Source organism: Crocodylus siamensis, chromosome 3 (genome assembly GCF_052110815.1).
Source record: "Crocodylus siamensis isolate JL-2025a chromosome 3, ASM5211081v1, whole genome shotgun sequence".
NCBI classification, from domain to species: Eukaryota; Metazoa; Chordata; order Crocodylia; family Crocodylidae; genus Crocodylus; species Crocodylus siamensis.
In genome coordinates, this window is record NC_143397.1 from 260,542,031 (window position 1) to 260,566,744 (window position 24,714).

Genomic DNA, 24,714 nt, shown 5'->3' on the forward strand with positions numbered 1-24,714 from the left:
ACCGGCAGGGTCGACTCCTGGCACACAAGGTTGGGAACCGCCAGAGGTGCCACCTGTCCCGGACCCCGTGCCTGCTGGGCCCGCAGCAGAGCTGGGGACCCCCCCCAAGCTGCCCCCACCCCCATCCCGGCTCCTGAGTTTTCCCCCAGCCCCTGCCCTCCAGCGGGGCATGTGCAGCGCAGGGGCACAGGGCAGCAGGCACGGCTGGCGGCTGCAAGGCCGGGCGAGGCAGCGATGTGCACTCCCAGCTCAGGGCTGGGCCAGCTCGTATCAGCCCTGGGGGGTGGGGAAGGGAGGGTTTAACCGAGCTGGGCTCTTCCCAGCCCCACTGCCCGGCTCAGCACAGCCGAGCACAGCCACTGCCGCTGCAGGACCGGCCCCTGCACCTGCCCGAGCTGCCCCTGTGCCCGCACCAGCACTGGCAGGTAGGGGGCCTGGGAGCGGGGGGCACGGGTCTCCCTGGGCTGCTGCTGCATGCGTGTCTGTGTGCATGTATGTCTGCATGCCTGTCTGCATATGCGTGCGTGCGTGCGTGTGTGTGCGTGCAGGGCTGGACCATGACCCTCAAGGGCCCTGAGCCAGACAGTGACTGGAGGCAGGGAAGAGGGTGCCAGAGTAGCCCGGTGCTGCCTGGGAAGGGAGCAGGGTCCAGGGCAGCACAGGGCAAAGCGGTGACCCTCGTGGCCTGGTGCTCTGGGCATGTGGCCCGGGGCTGCCCGCAGCCGGTGACCTGGCTGCACCGTCGCCGGGTGGGCGAGCTCCCCGTGCCTGCAGCCCTGGGCGGAGGGGAGCAGCTGGCACTGCCCCTGCACCTGCCGGGGGGACTGGCAGCGGCTCATGCCCACGCGCCAGTGCTGGCCCCTGCGCCCTGGGGACAGTGGGAAGAGAGTCCTGCTGGGCACTGGGATCCCGGCCCCGGTGGGGCAGGTGTCTGCGCCGTGCACGGGGCAGGGCACGGTGTCCCCCCCAGCGTGCACCTGGCCCTGCGCCATCGCTGGCACATCTCGGTGAGCGCCAGGGCTGTGCAAGGAGCCGGGACCCTGCACTCGGCCCCTGCAGCCTGGGCCCAGCCACCACGGGCGCGCGGCCCTGGGCACGGCTGCTGTCTGCCACCCTGGTGCCACCCGTGTGGGCTCGGGACCCAGGATTGACGCTCAGGCACAGCGCTTGGTAATGGGCCCCAGGGAGCTGCAGGTGCCCTGGTGGGGGGTACGCATGCTTTTGTGCGTGTGTGTGTGTGTGTGTACGTGCGTGTGGTTGGTGGGGTGGGGCAGGAGCATGTCAGCATCTCCATAGCTTGTGGCTGGCCAGTGTGTGCATGTTTTTACATATTCACATGTGGATGTCCCTGGCCCCCCCTTGCATGTGTGTGTGTGTGTGTGTGTGTTTGTGTGTGTGCCTGCACAGTCATCTGCATGTGTGCAGCCCGGGTGTGCCCATACCAGCATGCCACCATGCCGGAGCAGTGTGCAGGTCCGTGCGCAGGGGTACACGCGTGTGCACACCGGTGACTGGTGCTGCGTGTGCGGGGCAGACCAAGGGGCTGCGTAGGGTCAGACCCCCCCACCCCAGCCCCCGGCCAGCACTTCCACTGGCGGAGCTGGTTGGGCGCATTCCTCAGGGCCGAGGCGTGTCCTGCAGGCTGACTGCACCCGTGCCCCAGGCCATGGCCAGTGCAGGGGCCCTTCGCGCACCCACACGTGGAAATGCAGAACGCAGGGCCACCTGCAAACCATGTCTCATCCGTGTGCCAGCCCCTGTCCCACTCTTCTCTCACCGTTGGCCCGTGGGTTGGCATGACCGGCTCTGTGCACATATGTGGGTGGCGACATGCGTGTGCTGAGTGACCCCAAGGGGTGGGAACGCATGCATGTGTGGCAGCTATGAAAGAGGCTGCTAGGAGTGCGGAGCCATCACGTATGTGCTTGTGCTGGAGTGCCACAGCGTGTGCAGGGAGGTGTGGCAGGCGGCTCACATTTTCCAGCGTGGGCTGCAGACAGCCGTGACCCGCCCACCCCTAGGAGCTGCAGGTGTTGGGTGCTCAGACAGGAAGTTCCCACCTTTCCTAGGAAACTTGAATTCAGAGCTGTTTCCACGGGCCGACGCCCTCTGCCCGCAGCCAGGAGTGGGGGAACGCCCTGCAGGCAGTGCCCCTGGCTGGGTGCGGCCACAGCGCGCAGGGCTCGGGGCTCCAGCGCTCCTGCTCCCGCCCCGCACCCCCGGCGGGCGCACGTGGGGCCGGGAGCGGGCGTGGGAACGTGGCTGCACGGCGGGCTGATCCCGGTCCCGCCGGGTCGTGTCTGATGGGGGAGGCGCGGGGGGTCGGGTCTTCCCCAGAGCAGACGGGGGGCTCAGGCCTGCCCGGGCATGTGCCGCCCCCAGGGATGGGCTGGTGTGCCACCCAGGCCGGGAAGCCCCGAGGGGAGGGTGGGGTCACACCCCTGCCCCAAGTCGGCTCCCATGGCCTCACCCAGCCGCCGGGGCAAGTCCTGCCCTGCCAGACAGCCGCTCCCACGCCGCGCTGCGCGGCTCAGCCTGGCAGCTCCTGGACGCCGGTGTTGGCCCAGGCCTGGGGTTCGGCCAGCAGCCCCTGCGCCGCAGCACCCCGCTGCCCGGCCCCCCCACGCCCTGCCCGCCTGGGCCCACAGCCGCCGCGGCACTGCTCCTCTCGGCGTGCTGCGAGCCCGGACTCGCATGTCGGCCCACGGCCAGCGCGTGGGAGCAGAGAAGCCGGGTGGGCGGGGGCTGAACCAGAGGCCCAGGACACAGGCCATGCCGCAGGTCTCCTGCCCCGCTCCTGGCTGCGTGGGGGGCAGCCAAGCCCTTGGTGCCTGAAAGCCTCCCTGCCCGCAGGCCGTCCCCACCCTGCCCGGCCTGGCCCGGCCCTGGCCGCACTGCCAGGCGCCCAGCCGTGCCGGGGGGCGCAGGCGGGGCGGGCTGTGCAAGGTGCAGCCTGCCCCCGGCCCGCTCGTGGCTGGAGCCGGCCCCTGCCTGCTCCTGCATGCCCCCAGCCCGGCCCTCCGAGTGGTGCCGGGAGAGCACGGGGCGCAGGGGCGCAGGCTGCAGCAAGCAGGGCCCACGCGCTGCCCCACGTCTGGGACGGCTCGGCTTCTGCCCCGGGGCCTGCCCACAACGCCACATGCTGCCTCGGCAGGCCTGTCCCCCTCCGGGTGGGGCTAGCCCCGTGGCTCCGCTCCCCGCTGCTGCGCCCGTTCCCGGGGCCCCCCCCGGGGCGTTTCTCTGTCCGTAGTGACCAGGCCAGGGGCACGAGCGCCAGGTCCTCATGGGGCTGTTTTCTCCGTCTGCAGAGCCGGAGCCGTGCACGCCTGTTCCCGCAGGGAGGACCCAGTGCAAGCCGAGGGGCAGCATGGAGGGCCCCACGTCTCTGGGCCAGAGACAGGAGGGCTCCAGGGGAGACGATGGGGCGCACGCGGCCGGGGCACACCTGGGGGTGCCAGGGACCATCGCGGGGGTGTACATTGAGGCGTCCAAGAAGACGATGAGCGTCTATGATGCCACCAGAGAGCACCTCCTGATGCTGGAGCCGGCGCTCGCCCTCCTGGAGGCCCAGGCAGCCACCAGCTCCATCGCCGACCCTGTCAAGAACAAGTGGTGCTCGGTGGCAGACGCTGCCAGGCTGGGGCTGATAGGCCTGGAGCTGAAAGAGCGGCTGCTGTCTGCAGCGAAAGCCGTGACCGGCTTCGCAGACCCCTACACGGAGGAGAGGATCCCGCTGTACCAGGCCATCAGGAAGGAGCTGATTGGGAAGGAGCAGGGCGCCCGCCTGCTGGAGGCCCAGCTGGCCACGGGGGGTGTGATCGACCCAGCCACGGGTGACCGTGTCTCCGCGGAGGTGGCCTGTGAGCGGGGATGCTTGGACGAGGAGATGAGCCGGTTCCTCTCTGAGCCCAGCAGTGAGGACAGCAAAGGGTTCCTGGACCCCAACACCAACGAGAGGGTCACCTACGCGGAGCTGAAGGCGAGATGCGTCACCGACCCGGCCACGGGGCTCCTGCTCCTGCCCCTGACGATCACCTTCCCGGGGCTCAGGGGCAGGGTGAGCTGCTGCCAGCTGCGGGACGCCAACATCATCAGCGCGGACACGTTCAGAGCCCTCTGCGAGGGGGAGGTTTCGGCGCAGGAGGTAGCAGAGATGGACTCGGTCCGGCGGCTGCTGGAAGGGACGGGGCACGTAGCTGGCGTCGCCGTGCTGCCCGCCCGGGAGACGAAGAGCCTCTACCAAGCGCTGGCGGAGCACCTCCTCGTGCCTGGCACGGCACTGGCCCTGCTGCAGGCGCAGGCTGCCACTGGCGGCCTGACGGACCCCATCAAGAACAAGCAGCTCTCGGTGGACGACGCCGTCAGGGCTGGCGTCATCGGTCCCGAACTTCACGAGAAACTCTCGTCAGCCGAGAGAGCCGTAACAGGGTACCGCGACCCCTACACGGGGGCCCTGCTCTCCCTGTGCCAGGCCATGAAGAAGGGGCTGGTTGCCAAGGACCATGGCCTGTGTCTCCTGGAGGCCCAGGTGGCCACCGGCGGCATCATTGCCCCTGGCCAGAACCACCGTCTCCCGGCAGAGGTGGCCCGCAGGGATGGGCATCTAGACGAGGACACGAGCCGGCTCCTCTCCAGCATCAGAGGATTCTTCGACCCCAACACCAAGGAGAGCCTGACATACGCAGAGCTGCTCAAGAGATGCGTCACCGACCCAGGCACCGGGCTGCTCCTGCTGCCACTACACGGGGAGGGGAGGGAAGGAGCTCAGGGGATGCAGCCCTTCATCGACTACAGCACTCGGCTGGCTCTGGAAAACACCAAGGTACCGGTGAGCTGTGGCAAGTCCAAGGGGAGGTCGGCATCGCTCTGGAAGCTCCTCTTCTCAGACTACTTCACGGGGGAGCAGAGGGCCGCGCTGGCCCAGCAGTACCAAGCAGGGACACTTGCCGTGCCAGAGCTGGCCAAGGAGGTCGGTGCCACTGTGGAGCAAGCAGCTTCCACCAGCCACATCACTTTTGAAGGCCTGAGGGAGAAGGTGACCCCGGACCAGCTTCTGCGCTCCGAGATCATTAACAAGGATTTATTTGAGAAGCTGAAGCAGGGGGAGATGTCGGCCAAAGAAGTGGTCAGGATGGACACGGTCCGGAAGTACCTGCAAGGGACAGGCAGCATCAGTGGGCTGCTACTGCCGGACTCACAGGAGAAGATCAGCATCTACCAGGCGAGTAGGAAAGGCTTCCTAATGCCTGGGACGTCCCTCATCCTGCTCGAGGCGCAGGCGGCCACTGGGTTCATCATCGACCCGGTTGCCAACAAGAAGTACTCTGTGGACGAGGCTCTGCGTGCAAGGGTCATCGGCCCAGAAATTTATGACAAGCTGTTGTCAGCTGAGAAATCAGTCACCGGCTACAGAGACCCCTACACCGGAAACAGGATTTCCCTCTTCCAGGCGATGAGCAAAGAGCACATCGTTCGGGAGCACGGCATCCGCCTGCTGGAAGCCCAGATCGCCACCGGCGGCATCATCGACCCCATCAACAGCCACCGCATCCCCGTGGAGGTGGCCTACAAGCGGGGCTACTTCGACAAGAAGATGAACCTGATCCTCTCGGACCCCAGCGACGACACCAAGGGCTTCTTCGACCCCAACACCCAGGAGAACCTGACGTACCTGCAGCTGAAGGAGAAGTGCATCACGGAGCCCTCCACCGGGCTCTGCCTCCTGCCCCTGAACAGCAGGAGGCGCCAGGTCGTCAATGCCGGCACGAGAGATGCCCTGCGCAGCGCCGGGCTTCTCGTGCGCTACGGCAGGCTCCAGGGCACGCGCGTCTCCCTGTGGGACTTGCTGACCTCCGAGTACTTCAGCGAGGGCAAGCGGCGGGAGATATTCAACCACTACCGCCTCCGGAAGCTCAGCCTGGAGCAGATCCAAGCCATGCTGGAGGAGGAGATGAAGAAATGGGCCCCCATCAAGTTCCCAGCCATGAGAGGCAGCGTCACGGCTTACCATCTGCTGGAGACGGGCATCATTGACAGGGCTCTGTTCGAGAGGGTGCTGGAGGGGTCTGTGAGCCCGGAGGAGGTGCTGCGCATGGACACTGTCAGGCAGTACCTCTACGGCTCCGGGAGCATCGGCGGGGTCGTGCTGCAGCCGTCAAACCAGAGGATGAGCATCTACGAAGCCATGAAGAGGAAGATTGTCACGCCCGTGACAGCTGTCCCGCTGCTGGAGGCCCAAGCTGCCACAGGCTTCATCATCGACCCGGTGAACAAGCAGAAGCTGTGCGTGGACGATGCCGTCAGAGAAGGGGTTATCGGGCCAGAGCTCCACGAGAAGCTGCAGCACGTGGAAGGAGCCGTCATGGGCTACAAAGACCCCTTCACAGGCAAGAAGATATCCATCTTCCAAGCCATGAAAAAGGGCCTCATTGCCGACAAGCAGGCCAAGCAGCTAATGGAAGCCCAGATTGCAACTGGAGGCATCATCGATCCCATCTGTGGCCACCACGTCCCCGTAGCATTTGCCCAGAAGCAAGGCTACTTGGATGAGGGCATGAGCAAAGCCCTTTCTAGCCCCACCGATGACACCAGGGCCTTCTCTATCCCAAACACCAAAGACAGCCTGACCTACGCGCAGCTGATCGAGAGGTGCGAGAAGGACGAGACCTCCGGCTTCCACCTGCTGCCCTTGCCACAAACATCCGTGCCCGTCTACACAGAGGAGCAAATCCAGCAGCTCTTCAAGGAGACGGTGGTGAAGGAGCGAGGGGTCTCCCTCTGGGAGCTGATCAGCTCTGGCTACTTCACCGAGGAGCAGAGGAATGACTTGGTGGAGAAGTTCAGGTCTGAGGAGGTGTCCCTCCCACAGCTGGTCGTCCTCGTGCTGAAGCTCATTAAGGAAATGGAGTTGAAAGCTCGCACTCACATCACCTTCGAAGGCCTGCGAGGTCGTGTGCCTGCTGTTTGGCTGCTGGACACAGGCGTCATCGATGAGACCGTGTTCAAAGAACTGGCTCAGGGCACGAGAACAGCCGGAGAAGTAGCCGCGATGGAAAGCGTGAAGACGTACCTACAGGGCACTGGAAGCATCGCTGGTGTTTGTGTGGAGGCCTCCAAGGAGAAGATGAGCATTTACCAAGCACTGAAACGCAGCCTCCTCCTGCCTGGCACAGGCCTGATGCTACTAGAGGCTCAAGCAGCCACTGGAAACCTAATAGACCCAGTAACAAACCAGAAACTGGGGGTAGAGGATGCTGTCAAGGCAGGCATTGTGGGTGAAGAGCTCACTGAGAAACTCCTCCTTGCAGAGAGGGCAGTGACCGGATACGCAGACCCATACACAGGAAATGCCATCTCCGTGTGGCAAGCAGTGAGGAAAGAGCTCATTCCCCTGAGCAAAGCCATTCCCTTGCTGGAGGCCCAGCTGGCAACGGGAGGGGTCATCGATCCCATCCATCATCTCCACCTTCCCCTTCCGGCGGCCTATAGGCACAGCTTTTACGATGAAGACATGCACAAAACCCTCTCCCAGCTCAGTGACACCACCAGGATCTTTTTCGACCCAAATACACAGGAGAATCTGACTTACCAGCAGCTGAAGGACAGGTGCATCCTTGACACGGAGACGGGCCTCTGGCTGCTGCCTCTGTCAGAGAAGGCAGCTTTCTACGTGGACGAGCAAACCATGAAGGTGCTGAAATCTGTGAGAGTCTACGTTAACGTAGGGCGGTTCAAAGGGCAGACAGTCTCTGTCTGGGACCTCCTCACCTCTGAGTACGTCTCAAACTGCAAGCGGAGAGAGCTGGTGGAGAAATACAAGGAGAAGACTGCTGATTTGCTGCAAGAAATAATAACTGTCATCACCACGGTCATCAAAGAGACCGAGCAGCAAGCAAAGAAGTTTGCCTTCAAGGGCCTGCGGAAGCAGGTGTCAGCCAGCGACCTCTTCCAGTCCCAGCTGATAAACAAGACAACCCTTGATGAGCTCAGACAGGGGAAGAAAACTATCAAAGATGTCACTGAAATGGACTCAGTCCGGAGATACCTAGAGGGATGTAATTTCATAGCTGGAGTCATCATACAGCCAAGCAATGAGAAGATGAGCATCTTTCAAGCCATGAGGAAGAGGCTCCTGAGACCGGGCACAGCGCTGGTGCTGCTGGAGGCGCAGGCTGCCACGGGGTTTGTCATTGATCCCGTGAAGAACAAGAAGCTGTCGGTGGAGGAGGCGTTAGCAGCAGGGCTGATAGGAGGAGATGTTTATGACAAGTTGCTCTGTGCTGAGAAGGCAGTGACAGGATACACTCACCCTTGCACAAAGGCCCAAATCTCCCTCTTTGAAGCCATGAACCAGGGCCTCATCCTGAAGAGCCACGGCATCCGCCTGCTGGAAGCCCAGATCGCCACCGGCGGCATCATCGACCCGGTGCACAGCCACCGCGTCCCCGTGGAGGTGGCCTACAAGCGGGGCTACTTCGACCAGGAGATGAACCAGATCCTCTCGGACCCCAGCGACGACACCAAGGGCTTCTTCGACCCCAACACTCATGAAAATCTCACTTACATGCAGCTCTTGGAGAGGTGTGTCCAAGACCCCGACACTGGGCTGTACATGCTCCAAGTAGTCAAGAAGGGGGGCCAGTACTTCTATATTGATGAGGCAACAAAACAATTTCTACACTCAAAACCGATCCAAATGCAAGTTGAGACATTCAAAGATCAAAAAGTATCTGTCTGGGAGGTTCTGTGCTCTCACTACATCTCAGAACAAAAAAGGAAAGAATTAGTGAAGCAGTACAAATGTGAAACTCTGACACTAGAGCAGCTCATCGCAGCCATCATCAGCATTGTTGAGGAAAAGGAGCAGAGAAACCAGGCCCTTAAGTTTAAAGGGCTCAGAGGTGACGTATCAGCATTGGAGTTATTTGACTCGCAGATAATTGACAAGAACACGCTGGACAGTTTGCAGGAAGGACGCCTAACAGTGCAAAAACTTGCCCAAACAGAATCAATCACGAGATACCTGCAGGGAACAGGATGCATTGCTGGCGTGCAACTCCCAGCAAACAGTGAGAAGATGAGCATCTATGAGGTGGTGAAGACAGGCCTCCTAAGCCAAGAAACCGCACTGGTGCTGCTGGAGGCGCAGGCGGCCACCGGCTTCATCGTGGACCCGCTCAAGAACCAGAAGCTGTCCGTGGACGACGCCGTCGCCGCCGGCCTGGTGGGCAGCGAGCTCCACGACAAGCTTCTCTTGGCCGAGAGAGCTGTGACCGGCTACCACGACCCCAACACCGGGGATCGAATATCTCTCTTCCAAGCCATGAAGAAAGGCCTCATCCTGAAGAGCCACGGCATCTGCCTGCTGGAAGCCCAGATCGCCACTGGCGGCATCATTGACCCGGTGCACAGCCACCGCGTCCCCGTGGAGGTTGCTGAAAAGCGGAGCCTCTTAGATGATGACACATTGCTCCTCATTTCGGACCCAGAGCATGGAATAAAAGGATTTACGGATCCTGTTACTCATGAAAAAATCACGTATGCCCAGCTCCTGAATAGATGCAGCAGAGAGCCAAAAACAGGACTGTACTTTCTCCAGCTCTTACAAAAGAAGGAGGATTACTTCTACATTGAAGAGGAAACGAAAAACATCTTCCTCTCCACAAAAGTACAAGTATCAGTAGGGAAATATCAAGGCCTTACACTATCACTTTGGGAACTACTAAACTCAGAATATATCACAGAAGAAAAGAGGAAGGAATTTTTAAAAAAATACAAAGCACAATCTTCTGTTGTAACACAACATTTGATAGACAAAATCATAGCCATTATTAAAGAAACAGAAAAGGACAGAAATGATATCTGGTTTAAGGGACTCAGAAAACAAATAACAGCAAGAGAACTCTATACGGCAGAGATCATTACAAAAGATACAATGGAAAAGTTGGAGGAAGGAAAAACAAGTGCAGAAGAGATAGCAAATACTGCTTCGATAAAAAGATACCTGGAAGGGAGTAGCTGCATCGCTGGCGTCCTGGTACCCTCCAAGACTGACCCCTCCAACATGGAGAAGATGAGCGTCTACCAGGCCATGTGGAAGGGGATCCTACGGCCGGGCACAGCTCTGGTGCTCCTGGAAGCACAGGCAGCCACCGGCTTCATCGTGGACCCGCTCAAGAACCAGAAGCTGTCGGTAGATGAAGCTATCTCTGCTGGACTTGTGGGCACCGAGCTTCAGAAAAAGCTAATTTCAGCAGAAAAAGCAGTGACCGGCTACCGCGACCCCTACACCGGGGACCAGATCTCCCTCTTCCAGGCCATGAAGAAAGACCTCATCGTGAAGAACCACGGCATCCGCCTGCTGGAAGCCCAGATCGCCACCGGCGGCATCATCGACCCGGTGCACAGCCACCGCGTCCCCGTGGAGGTGGCCTACAAGCGGGGCTACTTCGACCAGGAGATGAACCAGATCCTCTCGGACCCCAGCGACGACACCAAGGGCTTCTTCGACCCCAACACCCAGGAGAACCTCACCTACGCGCAGCTCCTCAGCCGCTGCGTCCCAGACCCCGACTCGGGGCTCCTCATGCTGCAGCTCATGGACAAGGGCTCCGTGCTCTTCCAGCTCAACGAGGGCGCGCGCAAAGCCTTGCAGGCCGCCCGGGTGGCCGTGCACGTGGGCCTCTTCCAGGGCCAGAGCGTGTCCGTCTGGGAACTGCTCTTCTCCCGCTACGTCCTGGAGCACAGGAGGCAGGAGCTGCTGAGGAACTACAAGGCGGGGCGGCTGAGCGTTCAGGAGATGATCACCATCCTCACCACCATCGTCACCGAGACCGAGGAGAAGAGCAGCCGGGAGCACGGGGGTGGCAAGAGCCCCAGCGCCAAGCTGGAGGCCGGCGCGGAGGCGCGCTCCCCCGGCACCGACCGCTCGTCCCGGGAAGACGGCTGGGAAGAGAGCTTGCGGGGCACCATGGTCGACGTGCCCGCCGGCCCGTTCCGAGGGCAAAAGGTCTCCGTGTGGGAGCTGCTCTTCTCCGGGGAGGTCCCCCCCGAGCGACGGCAAGAGCTGCTGGACAAGCACAGAGCGGGCACGCTCCCCACCCAAGAGCTGGTCACCATCGTCATCGCCATCCTCAGCCGGGAGGCCCGAGGCAGCGCGGGCGAGCAAACCTCCAACGGGACAGCGCCCGGCACAGAGGGGGCCGGGGAGGACGGCGAGGCCGCCCGTGTCCGCCGGGAGTGGGAGCTGGAGAAGGCCTTGAAGTCGAAGACCGTCGAGGGGCCGGGCGGCGACTTTGCCGGGCGCAAGGTGTCTGTGTGGGAACTGCTTCACTCCAGATACATCTCGGAAGGGAAGAGGCAGGAGCTGCTGGGGCAGTACCGAGCCGGGAGCGTGACGCTGGAAGAGCTGCTCCGCCTCCTCACCGTCATCCTCCAGGAGGCGGAAGCGAGGGGCAGCCAAGTGAAGTTCCAGGGCCTCCGCAGACGGGTGACCGCCTCGGAGCTCTTCAGCTCGGACATCCTGGACCAGAAGACGCTGGCTGACCTCACCCAGGGCACCACGACGGTGGAGGAGATTGCGCAAAGGGACGCCGTCAAGAGGTACCTGGAGGGCACCAGCTGCATTGCTGGCCTCCTGGTGCCCTCCAAGACCGACCCCTCCAAGATGGAGAAGATGAGCATCTCCCAGGCCATGTGGAAGGGGGTCCTGCGGCCGGGCACCGGCCTGGTGCTGCTGGAGGCGCAGGCGGCCACCGGCTTCATCGTGGACCCGCTCAAGAACCAGAAGCTGTCCGTGGACGACGCCGTCGCCGCCGGCCTGGTGGGCAGCGAGCTCCACGACAAGCTTCTCTCGGCCGAGAGAGCCGTGACCGGCTACCGCGACCCCTACACCGGGGACCAGATCTCCCTCTTCCAGGCCATGAAGAAAGACCTCATCGTCAAGGACCACGGCATCCGCCTGCTGGAAGCCCAGATCGCCACCGGCGGCATCATCGACCCGGTGCACAGCCACCGCGTCCCCGTGGAGGTGGCCTACAAGCGGGGCTACTTCGACCAGGAGATGAACCAGATCCTCTCGGACCCCAGCGACGACACCAAGGGCTTCTTCGACCCCAACACCCAGGAGAACCTCACCTACGCGCAGCTCCTCAGCCGCTGCGTCCCAGACCCCGACTCGGGGCTCCTCATGCTGCAGCTCATGGACAAGGGCTCCGTGCTCTTCCAGCTCAACGAGGGCGCGCGCAAAGCCTTGCAGGCCGCCCGGGTGGCCGTGCACGTGGGCCTCTTCCAGGGCCAGAGCGTGTCCGTCTGGGAACTGCTCTTCTCCCGCTACGTCCTGGAGCACAGGAGGCAGGAGCTGCTGAGGAACTACAAGGCGGGGCGGCTGAGCGTTCAGGAGATGATCACCATCCTCACCACCATCGTCACCGAGACCGAGGAGAAGAGCAGCCGGGAGCACGGGGGTGGCAAGAGCCCCAGCGCCAAGCTGGAGGCCGGCGCGGAGGCGCGCTCCCCCGGCACCGACCGCTCGTCCCGGGAAGACGGCTGGGAAGAGAGCTTGCGGGGCACCATGGTCGACGTGCCCGCCGGCCCGTTCCGAGGGCAAAAGGTCTCCGTGTGGGAGCTGCTCTTCTCCGGGGAGGTCCCCCCCGAGCGACGGCAAGAGCTGCTGGACAAGCACAGAGCGGGCACGCTCCCCACCCAAGAGCTGGTCACCATCGTCATCGCCATCCTCAGCCGGGAGGCCCGAGGCAGCGCGGGCGAGCAAACCTCCAACGGGACAGCGCCCGGCACAGAGGGGGCCGGGGAGGACGGCGAGGCCGCCCGTGTCCGCCGGGAGTGGGAGCTGGAGAAGGCCTTGAAGTCGAAGACCGTCGAGGGGCCGGGCGGCGACTTTGCCGGGCGCAAGGTGTCTGTGTGGGAACTGCTTCACTCCAGATACATCTCGGAAGGGAAGAGGCAGGAGCTGCTGGGGCAGTACCGAGCCGGGAGCGTGACGCTGGAAGAGCTGCTCCGCCTCCTCACCGTCATCCTCCAGGAGGCGGAAGCGAGGGGCAGCCAAGTGAAGTTCCAGGGCCTCCGCAGACGGGTGACCGCCTCGGAGCTCTTCAGCTCGGACATCCTGGACCAGAAGACGCTGGCTGACCTCACCCAGGGCACCACGACGGTGGAGGAGATTGCGCAAAGGGACGCCGTCAAGAGGTACCTGGAGGGCACCAGCTGCATTGCTGGCCTCCTGGTGCCCTCCAAGACCGACCCCTCCAAGATGGAGAAGATGAGCATCTCCCAGGCCATGTGGAAGGGGGTCCTGCGGCCGGGCACCGGCCTGGTGCTGCTGGAGGCGCAGGCGGCCACCGGCTTCATCGTGGACCCGCTCAAGAACCAGAAGCTGTCCGTGGACGACGCCGTCGCCGCCGGCCTGGTGGGCAGCGAGCTCCACGACAAGCTTCTCTCGGCCGAGAGAGCCGTGACCGGCTACCGCGACCCCTACACCGGGGACCAGATCTCCCTCTTCCAGGCCATGAAGAAAGACCTCATCGTCAAGGACCACGGCATCCGCCTGCTGGAAGCCCAGATCGCCACCGGCGGCATCATCGACCCGGTGCACAGCCACCGCGTCCCCGTGGAGGTGGCCTACAAGCGGGGCTACTTCGACCAGGAGATGAACCAGATCCTCTCGGACCCCAGCGACGACACCAAGGGCTTCTTCGACCCCAACACCCAGGAGAACCTCACCTACGCGCAGCTCCTCAGCCGCTGCGTCCCAGACCCCGACTCGGGGCTCCTCATGCTGCAGCTCATGGACAAGGGCTCCGTGCTCTTCCAGCTCAACGAGGGCGCGCGCAAAGCCTTGCAGGCCGCCCGGGTGGCCGTGCACGTGGGCCTCTTCCAGGGCCAGAGCGTGTCCGTCTGGGAACTGCTCTTCTCCCGCTACGTCCTGGAGCACAGGAGGCAGGAGCTGCTGAGGAACTACAAGGCGGGGCGGCTGAGCGTTCAGGAGATGATCACCATCCTCACCACCATCGTCACCGAGACCGAGGAGAAGAGCAGCCGGGAGCACGGGGGTGGCAAGAGCCCCAGCGCCAAGCTGGAGGCCGGCGCGGAGGCGCGCTCCCCCGGCACCGACCGCTCGTCCCGGGAAGACGGCTGGGAAGAGAGCTTGCGGGGCACCATGGTCGACGTGCCCGCCGGCCCGTTCCGAGGGCAAAAGGTCTCCGTGTGGGAGCTGCTCTTCTCCGGGGAGGTCCCCCCCGAGCGACGGCAAGAGCTGCTGGACAAGCACAGAGCGGGCACGCTCCCCACCCAAGAGCTGGTCACCATCGTCATCGCCATCCTCAGCCGGGAGGCCCGAGGCAGCGCGGGCGAGCAAACCTCCAACGGGACAGCGCCCGGCACAGAGGGGGCCGGGGAGGACGGCGAGGCCGCCCGTGTCCGCCGGGAGTGGGAGCTGGAGAAGGCCTTGAAGTCGAAGACCGTCGAGGGGCCGGGCGGCGACTTTGCCGGGCGCAAGGTGTCTGTGTGGGAACTGCTTCACTCCAGATACATCTCGGAAGGGAAGAGGCAGGAGCTGCTGGGGCAGTACCGAGCCGGGAGCGTGACGCTGGAAGAGCTGCTCCGCCTCCTCACCGTCATCCTCCAGGAGGCGGAAGCGAGGGGCAGCCAAGTGAAGTTCCAGGGCCTCCGCAGACGGGTGACCGCCTCGGAGCTCTTCAGCTCGGACATCCTGGACCAGAAGACGCTGGCTGACCTCACCCAGGGCACCACGACGGTGGAGGAGATTGCGCAAAGGGACGCCGTCAAGAGGTACCTGGAGGGCACCAGCTGCATTGCTGGCCTCCTGGTGCCCTCCAAGACCGACCCCTCCAAGATGGAGAAGATGAGCATCTCCCAGGCCATGTGGAAGGGGGTCCTGCGGCCGGGCACCGGCCTGGTGCTGCTGGAGGCGCAGGCGGCCACCGGCTTCATCGTGGACCCGCTCAAGAACCAGAAGCTGTCCGTGGACGACGCCGTCGCCGCCGGCCTGGTGGGCAGCGAGCTCCACGACAAGCTTCTCTCGGCCGAGAGAGCCGTGACCGGCTACCGCGACCCCTACACCGGGGACCAGATCTCCCTCTTCCAGGCCATGAAGAAAGACCTCATCGTCAAGGACCACGGCATCCGCCTGCTGGAAGCCCAGATCGCCACCGGCGGCATCATCGACCCGGTGCACAGCCACCGCGTCCCCGTGGAGGTGGCCTACAAGCGGGGCTACTTCGACCAGGAGATGAACCAGATCCTCTCGGACCCCAGCGACGACACCAAGGGCTTCTTCGACCCCAACACCCAGGAGAACCTCACCTACGCGCAGCTCCTCAGCCGCTGCGTCCCAGACCCCGACTCGGGGCTCCTCATGCTGCAGCTCATGGACAAGGGCTCCGTGCTCTTCCAGCTCAACGAGGGCGCGCGCAAAGCCTTGCAGGCCGCCCGGGTGGCCGTGCACGTGGGCCTCTTCCAGGGCCAGAGCGTGTCCGTCTGGGAACTGCTCTTCTCCCGCTACGTCCTGGAGCACAGGAGGCAGGAGCTGCTGAGGAACTACAAGGCGGGGCGGCTGAGCGTTCAGGAGATGATCACCATCCTCACCACCATCGTCACCGAGACCGAGGAGAAGAGCAGCCGGGAGCACGGGGGTGGCAAGAGCCCCAGCGCCAAGCTGGAGGCCGGCGCGGAGGCGCGCTCCCCCGGCACCGACCGCTCGTCCCGGGAAGACGGCTGGGAAGAGAGCTTGCGGGGCACCATGGTCGACGTGCCCGCCGGCCCGTTCCGAGGGCAAAAGGTCTCCGTGTGGGAGCTGCTCTTCTCCGGGGAGGTCCCCCCCGAGCGACGGCAAGAGCTGCTGGACAAGCACAGAGCGGGCACGCTCCCCACCCAAGAGCTGGTCACCATCGTCATCGCCATCCTCAGCCGGGAGGCCCGAGGCAGCGCGGGCGAGCAAACCTCCAACGGGACAGCGCCCGGCACAGAGGGGGCCGGGGAGGACGGCGAGGCCGCCCGTGTCCGCCGGGAGTGGGAGCTGGAGAAGGCCTTGAAGTCGAAGACCGTCGAGGGGCCGGGCGGCGACTTTGCCGGGCGCAAGGTGTCTGTGTGGGAACTGCTTCACTCCAGATACATCTCGGAAGGGAAGAGGCAGGAGCTGCTGGGGCAGTACCGAGCCGGGAGCGTGACGCTGGAAGAGCTGCTCCGCCTCCTCACCGTCATCCTCCAGGAGGCGGAAGCGAGGGGCAGCCAAGTGAAGTTCCAGGGCCTCCGCAGACGGGTGACCGCCTCGGAGCTCTTCAGCTCGGACATCCTGGACCAGAAGACGCTGGCTGACCTCACCCAGGGCACCACGACGGTGGAGGAGATTGCGCAAAGGGACGCCGTCAAGAGGTACCTGGAGGGCACCAGCTGCATTGCTGGCCTCCTGGTGCCCTCCAAGACCGACCCCTCCAAGATGGAGAAGATGAGCATCTCCCAGGCCATGTGGAAGGGGGTCCTGCGGCCGGGCACCGGCCTGGTGCTGCTGGAGGCGCAGGCGGCCACCGGCTTCATCGTGGACCCGCTCAAGAACCAGAAGCTGTCCGTGGACGACGCCGTCGCCGCCGGCCTGGTGGGCAGCGAGCTCCACGACAAGCTTCTCTCGGCCGAGAGAGCCGTGACCGGCTACCGCGACCCCTACACCGGGGACCAGATCTCCCTCTTCCAGGCCATGAAGAAAGACCTCATCGTCAAGGACCACGGCATCCGCCTGCTGGAAGCCCAGATCGCCACCGGCGGCATCATCGACCCGGTGCACAGCCACCGCGTCCCCGTGGAGGTGGCCTACAAGCGGGGCTACTTCGACCAGGAGATGAACCAGATCCTCTCGGACCCCAGCGACGACACCAAGGGCTTCTTCGACCCCAACACCCAGGAGAACCTCACCTACGCGCAGCTCCTCAGCCGCTGCGTCCCAGACCCCGACTCGGGGCTCCTCATGCTGCAGCTCATGGACAAGGGCTCCGTGCTCTTCCAGCTCAACGAGGGCGCGCGCAAAGCCTTGCAGGCCGCCCGGGTGGCCGTGCACGTGGGCCTCTTCCAGGGCCAGAGCGTGTCCGTCTGGGAACTGCTCTTCTCCCGCTACGTCCTGGAGCACAGGAGGCAGGAGCTGCTGAGGAACTACAAGGCGGGGCGGCTGAGCGTTCAGGAGATGATCACCATCCTCACCACCATCGTCACCGAGACCGAGGAGAAGAGCAGCCGGGAGCACGGGGGTGGCAAGAGCCCCAGCGCCAAGCTGGAGGCCGGCGCGGAGGCGCGCTCCCCCGGCACCGACCGCTCGTCCCGGGAAGACGGCTGGGAAGAGAGCTTGCGGGGCACCATGGTCGACGTGCCCGCCGGCCCGTTCCGAGGGCAAAAGGTCTCCGTGTGGGAGCTGCTCTTCTCCGGGGAGGTCCCCCCCGAGCGACGGCAAGAGCTGCTGGACAAGCACAGAGCGGGCACGCTCCCCACCCAAGAGCTGGTCACCATCGTCATCGCCATCCTCAGCCGGGAGGCCCGAGGCAGCGCGGGCGAGCAAACCTCCAACGGGACAGCGCCCGGCACAGAGGGGGCCGGGGAGGACGGCGAGGCCGCCCGTGTCCGCCGGGAGTGGGAGCTGGAGAAGGCCTTGAAGTCGAAGACCGTCGAGGGGCCGGGCGGCGACTTTGCCGGGCGCAAGGTGTCTGTGTGGGAACTGCTTCACTCCAGATACATCTCGGAAGGGAAGAGGCAGGAGCTGCTGGGGCAGTACCGAGCCGGGAGCGTGACGCTGGAAGAGCTGCTCCGCCTCCTCACCGTCATCCTCCAGGAGGCGGAAGCGAGGGGCAGCCAAGTGAAGTTCCAGGGCCTCCGCAGACGGGTGACCGCCTCGGAGCTCTTCAGCTCGGACATCCTGGACCAGAAGACGCTGGCTGACCTCACCCAGGGCACCACGACGGTGGAGGAGATTGCGCAAAGGGACGCCGTCAAGAGGTACCTGGAGGGCACCAGCTGCATTGCTGGCCTCCTGGTGCCCTCCAAGACCGACCCCTCCAAGATGGAGAAGATGAGCATCTCCCAGGCCATGTGGAAGGGGGTCCTGCGGCCGGGCACCGGCCTGGTGCTGCTGGAGGCGCAGGCGGCCACCGGCTTCATCGTGGACCCGCTCAAGAACCAGAAGCTGTCCGTGGACGACGCCGTCGCCGCCGGCCTGGTGGGCAGCGAGCTCCACGACAAGCTTCTCTCGGCCGAGAGAGCCGTGACCGGCTACCGCGACCCCTACACCGGGGACCAGATCTCCCTCTTCCAGGCCATGAAGAAAGACCTCATCGTCAAGGACCACGGCATCCGCCTGCTGGAAGCCCAGATCGCCACCGGCGGCATCATCGACCCGGTGCACAGCCACCGCGTCCCCGTGGAGGTGGCCTACAAGCGGGGCTACTTCGACCAGGAGATGAACCAGATCCTCTCGGACCCCAGCGACGACACCAAGGGCTTCTTCGACCCCAACACCCAGGAGAACCTCACCTACGCGCAGCTCCTCAGCCGCTGCGTCCCAGACCCCGACTCGGGGCTCCTCATGCTGCAGCTCATGGACAAGGGCTCCGTGCTCTTCCAGCTCAACGAGGGCGCGCGCAAAGCCTTGCAGGCCGCCCGGGTGGCCGTGCACGTGGGCCTCTTCCAGGGCCAGAGCGTGTCCGTCTGGGAACTGCTCTTCTCCCGCTACGTCCTGGAGCACAGGAGGCAGGAGCTGCTGAGGAACTACAAGGCGGGGCGGCTGAGCGTTCAGGAGATGATCACCATCCTCACCACCATCGTCACCGAGACCGAGGAGAAGAGCAGCCGGGAGCACGGGGGTGGCAAGAGCCCCAGCGCCAAGCTGGAGGCCGGCGCGGAGGCGCGCTCCCCCGGCACCGACCGCTCGTCCCGGGAAGACGGCTGGGAAGAGAGCTTGCGGGGCACCATGGTCGACGTGCCCGCCGGCCCGTTCCGAGGGCAAAAGGTCTCCGTGTGGGAGCTGCTCTTCTCCGGGGAGGTCCCCCCCGAGCGACGGCAAGAGCTGCTGGACAAGCACAGAGCGGGCACGCTCCCCACCCAAGAGCTGGTCACCATCGTCATCGCCATCCTCAGCCGGGAGGCCCGAGGCAGCGCGGGCGAGCAAACCTCCAACGGGACAGCGCCCGGCACAGAGGGGGCCGGGGAGGACGGCGAGGCCGCCCGTGTCCGCCGGGAGTGGGAGCTGGAGAAGGCCTTGAAGTCGAAGACCGTCGAGGGGCCGGGCGGCGACTTTGCCGGGCGCAAGGTGTCTGTGTGGGAACTGCTTCACTCCAGATACATCTCGGAAGGGAAGAGGCAGGAGCTGCTGGGGCAGTACCGAGCCGGGAGCGTGACGCTGGAAGAGCTGCTCCGCCTCCTCACCGTCATCCTCCAGGAGGCGGAAGCGAGGGGCAGCCAAGTGAAGTTCCAGGGCCTCCGCAGACGGGTGACCGCCTCGGAGCTCTTCAGCTCGGACATCCTGGACCAGAAGACGCTGGCTGACCTCACCCAGGGCACCACGACGGTGGAGGAGATTGCGCAAAGGGACGCCGTCAAGAGGTACCTGGAGGGCACCAGCTGCATTGCTGGCCTCCTGGTGCCCTCCAAGACCGACCCCTCCAAGATGGAGAAGATGAGCATCTCCCAGGCCATGTGGAAGGGGGTCCTGCGGCCGGGCACCGGCCTGGTGCTGCTGGAGGCGCAGGCGGCCACCGGCTTCATCGTGGACCCGCTCAAGAACCAGAAGCTGTCCGTGGACGACGCCGTCGCCGCCGGCCTGGTGGGCAGCGAGCTCCACGACAAGCTTCTCTCGGCCGAGAGAGCCGTGACCGGCTACCGCGACCCCTACACCGGGGACCAGATCTCCCTCTTCCAGGCCATGAAGAAAGACCTCATCGTCAAGGACCACGGCATCCGCCTGCTGGAAGCCCAGATCGCCACCGGCGGCATCATCGACCCGGTGCACAGCCACCGCGTCCCCGTGGAGGTGGCCTACAAGCGGGGCTACTTCGACCAGGAGATGAACCAGATCCTCTCGGACCCCAGCGACGACACCAAGGGCTTCTTCGACCCCAACACCCAGGAGAACCTCACCTACGCGCAGCTCCTCAGCCGCTGCGTCCCAGACCCCGACTCGGGGCTCCTCATGCTGCAGCTCATGGACAAGGGCTCCGTGCTCTTCCAGCTCAACGAGGGCGCGCGCAAAGCCTTGCAGGCCGCCCGGGTGGCCGTGCACGTGGGCCTCTTCCAGGGCCAGAGCGTGTCCGTCTGGGAACTGCTCTTCTCCCGCTACGTCCTGGAGCACAGGAGGCAGGAGCTGCTGAGGAACTACAAGGCGGGGCGGCTGAGCGTTCAGGAGATGATCACCATCCTCACCACCATCGTCACCGAGACCGAGGAGAAGAGCAGCCGGGAGCACGGGGGTGGCAAGAGCCCCAGCGCCAAGCTGGAGGCCGGCGCGGAGGCGCGCTCCCCCGGCACCGACCGCTCGTCCCGGGAAGACGGCTGGGAAGAGAGCTTGCGGGGCACCATGGTCGACGTGCCCGCCGGCCCGTTCCGAGGGCAAAAGGTCTCCGTGTGGGAGCTGCTCTTCTCCGGGGAGGTCCCCCCCGAGCGACGGCAAGAGCTGCTGGACAAGCACAGAGCGGGCACGCTCCCCACCCAAGAGCTGGTCACCATCGTCATCGCCATCCTCAGCCGGGAGGCCCGAGGCAGCGCGGGCGAGCAAACCTCCAACGGGACAGCGCCCGGCACAGAGGGGGCCGGGGAGGACGGCGAGGCCGCCCGTGTCCGCCGGGAGTGGGAGCTGGAGAAGGCCTTGAAGTCGAAGACCGTCGAGGGGCCGGGCGGCGACTTTGCCGGGCGCAAGGTGTCTGTGTGGGAACTGCTTCACTCCAGATACATCTCGGAAGGGAAGAGGCAGGAGCTGCTGGGGCAGTACCGAGCCGGGAGCGTGACGCTGGAAGAGCTGCTCCGCCTCCTCACCGTCATCCTCCAGGAGGCGGAAGCGAGGGGCAGCCAAGTGAAGTTCCAGGGCCTCCGCAGACGGGTGACCGCCTCGGAGCTCTTCAGCTCGGACATCCTGGACCAGAAGACGCTGGCTGACCTCACCCAGGGCACCACGACGGTGGAGGAGATTGCGCAAAGGGACGCCGTCAAGAGGTACCTGGAGGGCACCAGCTGCATTGCTGGCCTCCTGGTGCCCTCCAAGACCGACCCCTCCAAGATGGAGAAGATGAGCATCTCCCAGGCCATGTGGAAGGGGGTCCTGCGGCCGGGCACCGGCCTGGTGCTGCTGGAGGCGCAGGCGGCCACCGGCTTCATCGTGGACCCGCTCAAGAACCAGAAGCTGTCCGTGGACGACGCCGTCGCCGCCGGCCTGGTGGGCAGCGAGCTCCACGACAAGCTTCTCTCGGCCGAGAGAGCCGTGACCGGCTACCGCGACCCCTACACCGGGGACCAGATCTCCCTCTTCCAGGCCATGAAGAAAGACCTCATCGTCAAGGACCACGGCATCCGCCTGCTGGAAGCCCAGATCGCCACCGGCGGCATCATCGACCCGGTGCACAGCCACCGCGTCCCCGTGGAGGTGGCCTACAAGCGGGGCTACTTCGACCAGGAGATGAACCAGATCCTCTCGGACCCCAGCGACGACACCAAGGGCTTCTTCGACCCCAACACCCAGGAGAACCTCACCTACGCGCAGCTCCTCAGCCGCTGCGTCCCAGACCCCGACTCGGGGCTCCTCATGCTGCAGCTCATGGACAAGGGCTCCGTGCTCTTCCAGCTCAACGAGGGCGCGCGCAAAGCCTTGCAGGCCGCCCGGGTGGCCGTGCACGTGGGCCTCTTCCAGGGCCAGAGCGTGTCCGTCTGGGAACTGCTCTTCTCCCGCTACGTCCTGGAGCACAGGAGGCAGGAGCTGCTGAGGAACTACAAGGCGGGGCGGCTGAGCGTTCAGGAGATGATCACCATCCTCACCACCATCGTCACCGAGACCGAGGAGAAGAGCAGCCGGGAGCACGGGGGTGGCAAGAGCCCCAGCGCCAAGCTGGAGGCCGGCGCGGAGGCGCGCTCCCCCGGCACCGACCGCTCGTCCCGGGAAGACGGCTGGGAAGAGAGCTTGCGGGGCACCATGGTCGACGTGCCCGCCGGCCCGTTCCGAGGGCAAAAGGTCTCCGTGTGGGAGCTGCTCTTCTCCGGGGAGGTCCCCCCCGAGCGACGGCAAGAGCTGCTGGACAAGCACAGAGCGGGCACGCTCCCCACCCAAGAGCTGGTCACCATCGTCATCGCCATCCTCAGCCGGGAGGCCCGAGGCAGCGCGGGCGAGCAAACCTCCAACGGGACAGCGCCCGGCACAGAGGGGGCCGGGGAGGACGGCGAGGCCGCCCGTGTCCGCCGGGAGTGGGAGCTGGAGAAGGCCTTGAAGTCGAAGACCGTCGAGGGGCCGGGCGGCGACTTTGCCGGGCGCAAGGTGTCTGTGTGGGAACTGCTTCACTCCAGATACATCTCGGAAGGGAAGAGGCAGGAGCTGCTGGGGCAGTACCGAGCCGGGAGCGTGACGCTGGAAGAGCTGCTCCGCCTCCTCACCGTCATCCTCCAGGAGGCGGAAGCGAGGGGCAGCCAAGTGAAGTTCCAGGGCCTCCGCAGACGGGTGACCGCCTCGGAGCTCTTCAGCTCGGACATCCTGGACCAGAAGACGCTGGCTGACCTCACCCAGGGCACCACGACGGTGGAGGAGATTGCGCAAAGGGACGCCGTCAAGAGGTACCTGGAGGGCACCAGCTGCATTGCTGGCCTCCTGGTGCCCTCCAAGACCGACCCCTCCAAGATGGAGAAGATGAGCATCTCCCAGGCCATGTGGAAGGGGGTCCTGCGGCCGGGCACCGGCCTGGTGCTGCTGGAGGCGCAGGCGGCCACCGGCTTCATCGTGGACCCGCTCAAGAACCAGAAGCTGTCCGTGGACGACGCCGTCGCCGCCGGCCTGGTGGGCAGCGAGCTCCACGACAAGCTTCTCTCGGCCGAGAGAGCCGTGACCGGCTACCGCGACCCCTACACCGGGGACCAGATCTCCCTCTTCCAGGCCATGAAGAAAGACCTCATCGTCAAGGACCACGGCATCCGCCTGCTGGAAGCCCAGATCGCCACCGGCGGCATCATCGACCCGGTGCACAGCCACCGCGTCCCCGTGGAGGTGGCCTACAAGCGGGGCTACTTCGACCAGGAGATGAACCAGATCCTCTCGGACCCCAGCGATGACACCAAGGGCTTCTTCGACCCCAACACCCAGGAGAACCTCACCTACGCGCAGCTCCTCAGCCGCTGCGTCCCAGACCCCGACACTGGACTGTTTTTGCTGGAGGTTAGGAAGGAGGGATTTTAAGTCATCTTTTGGATTGTGTGCTGTATTTTCACTTCAGTTTTGAAAGCTTTTATTATTTTAATTCCCTTAGTACCTAGAGTGTTCATCTCTTTTGTACCTACATAGTTTATTTGTGCCCTCTCAGTATGCCTGTGTTATATTTTCCTTAATTTTTCCTCCATTGTTCTCAATTACTTTCCCTTTTTTTTCAATGTCCTTTACCAAGGTTTTTGTAGTTTGTGCTTTCACATTTTGTGGTTTCTCATTTGTCCCACAGTGTTGCAGGATTATTTCCCACTTTTTTTCCTGTAACCTCTTCTCCTGAAGAGCCTCAGGATATCCGCGGGTTTTGTGCAGGCTCCCCAAAGCTCTTGGCTCATACAATAAATTCGGAGTTCATGCTACATAAGATCATAGAAACAGATCAAGGGAGCATTCCTTAGTATCCTCTCTGTATGTCATTCTCTCAATTCCTGAGGCTAGAGCAGGAATTTCAAAGTTCATTTCATTCAGAGATGAAATTAGACAGCCAAACCATCTGTGGAGGCTGGACCCGGAAGAATCTCTGGGCCTGAGGTCAGTAATCGGGGGACTCGGCTGTGAAGTGTCTGGTGCAGTTTTATTGTCCAGAATGATCAGCAGAATATTTGCATGACACCTGCCTGCAGTATGATTTATATTGCTTAGTTCTTCACTGAGGTTTGTGAGTCTATATGGCTGGGTTTACTTTGCCCTTACTTGCATGTGCACTTGATTGACCCACAGACCTATTATGTTGTTAGAGTTCCCTTTCTCTACTGAGATCTGTCTGTACACTGTGGTTTGTGGAGTCTAGCCAGGAACTGAGGGATCCTGGGTCTTATTTCCATTTTTTTGCTTATTCCAAGTTGCAACATTCACTTTTTGCATTTCGGGGAAATGAAAGAAAAGGGCCTTAGCCTTTTAGCCAACTCAGAGGATTTCTGTCCTGGGTTCAGCCCTGCTTGTCATTTGAGCCCCTGAACGAGCTTTGCCAATGCTGTACGCCTGCCTAAACCCTGCCTAGGGCAAAGTGTGTGTGCTGCCAGGGCCGCATTCTCCTGGAGGGAATGTCTCCTGGAATCGGCTTTGTCACAAAGCGCGCCCTGGGCTCCTTCCTCTGACTCAATAAAGGGAAACTTTTAAAACCTGGAAAAGATTATCTGAGCAGAGTGGATCTTTGTCTTAATCAGCCCTGCACCATTATTCCTCATGTCACGGCTCTATACAGCAAATGGATTTGGTCCCAGGACTTCTAAAGCTGCCGTTGGAAAGGGCTCTGCTCT

The 24,714-nt window shown here is 63.6% G+C and overlaps 1 protein-coding gene across 1 annotated transcript; it reads left to right on the forward strand.

Annotated features, from left to right (window-relative positions):
• Positions 1-324: 324 nt before the first annotated feature.
• Positions 325-24,587, forward strand: EPPK1 (epiplakin 1). Its single transcript, XM_090040913.1, has 2 exons — positions 325-425; positions 3,309-24,587. The coding sequence occupies exon 2, from the start codon at positions 3,368-3,370 to the stop codon at positions 23,429-23,431; it is 20,064 nt and encodes a 6,687-aa protein (XP_089897039.1). The 5' UTR covers positions 325-425; positions 3,309-3,367; the 3' UTR covers positions 23,432-24,587.
• The last annotated feature ends 127 nt before the right edge of the window (positions 24,588-24,714 follow it).

Excerpts from the sequence above, each read along its gene's own strand:
- EPPK1 (XM_090040913.1), top strand. The coding sequence starts at position 3,368 with ATGGAGGGCCCCACGTCTCTGGGCCAGAGACAGGAGGGCTCCAGGGGA.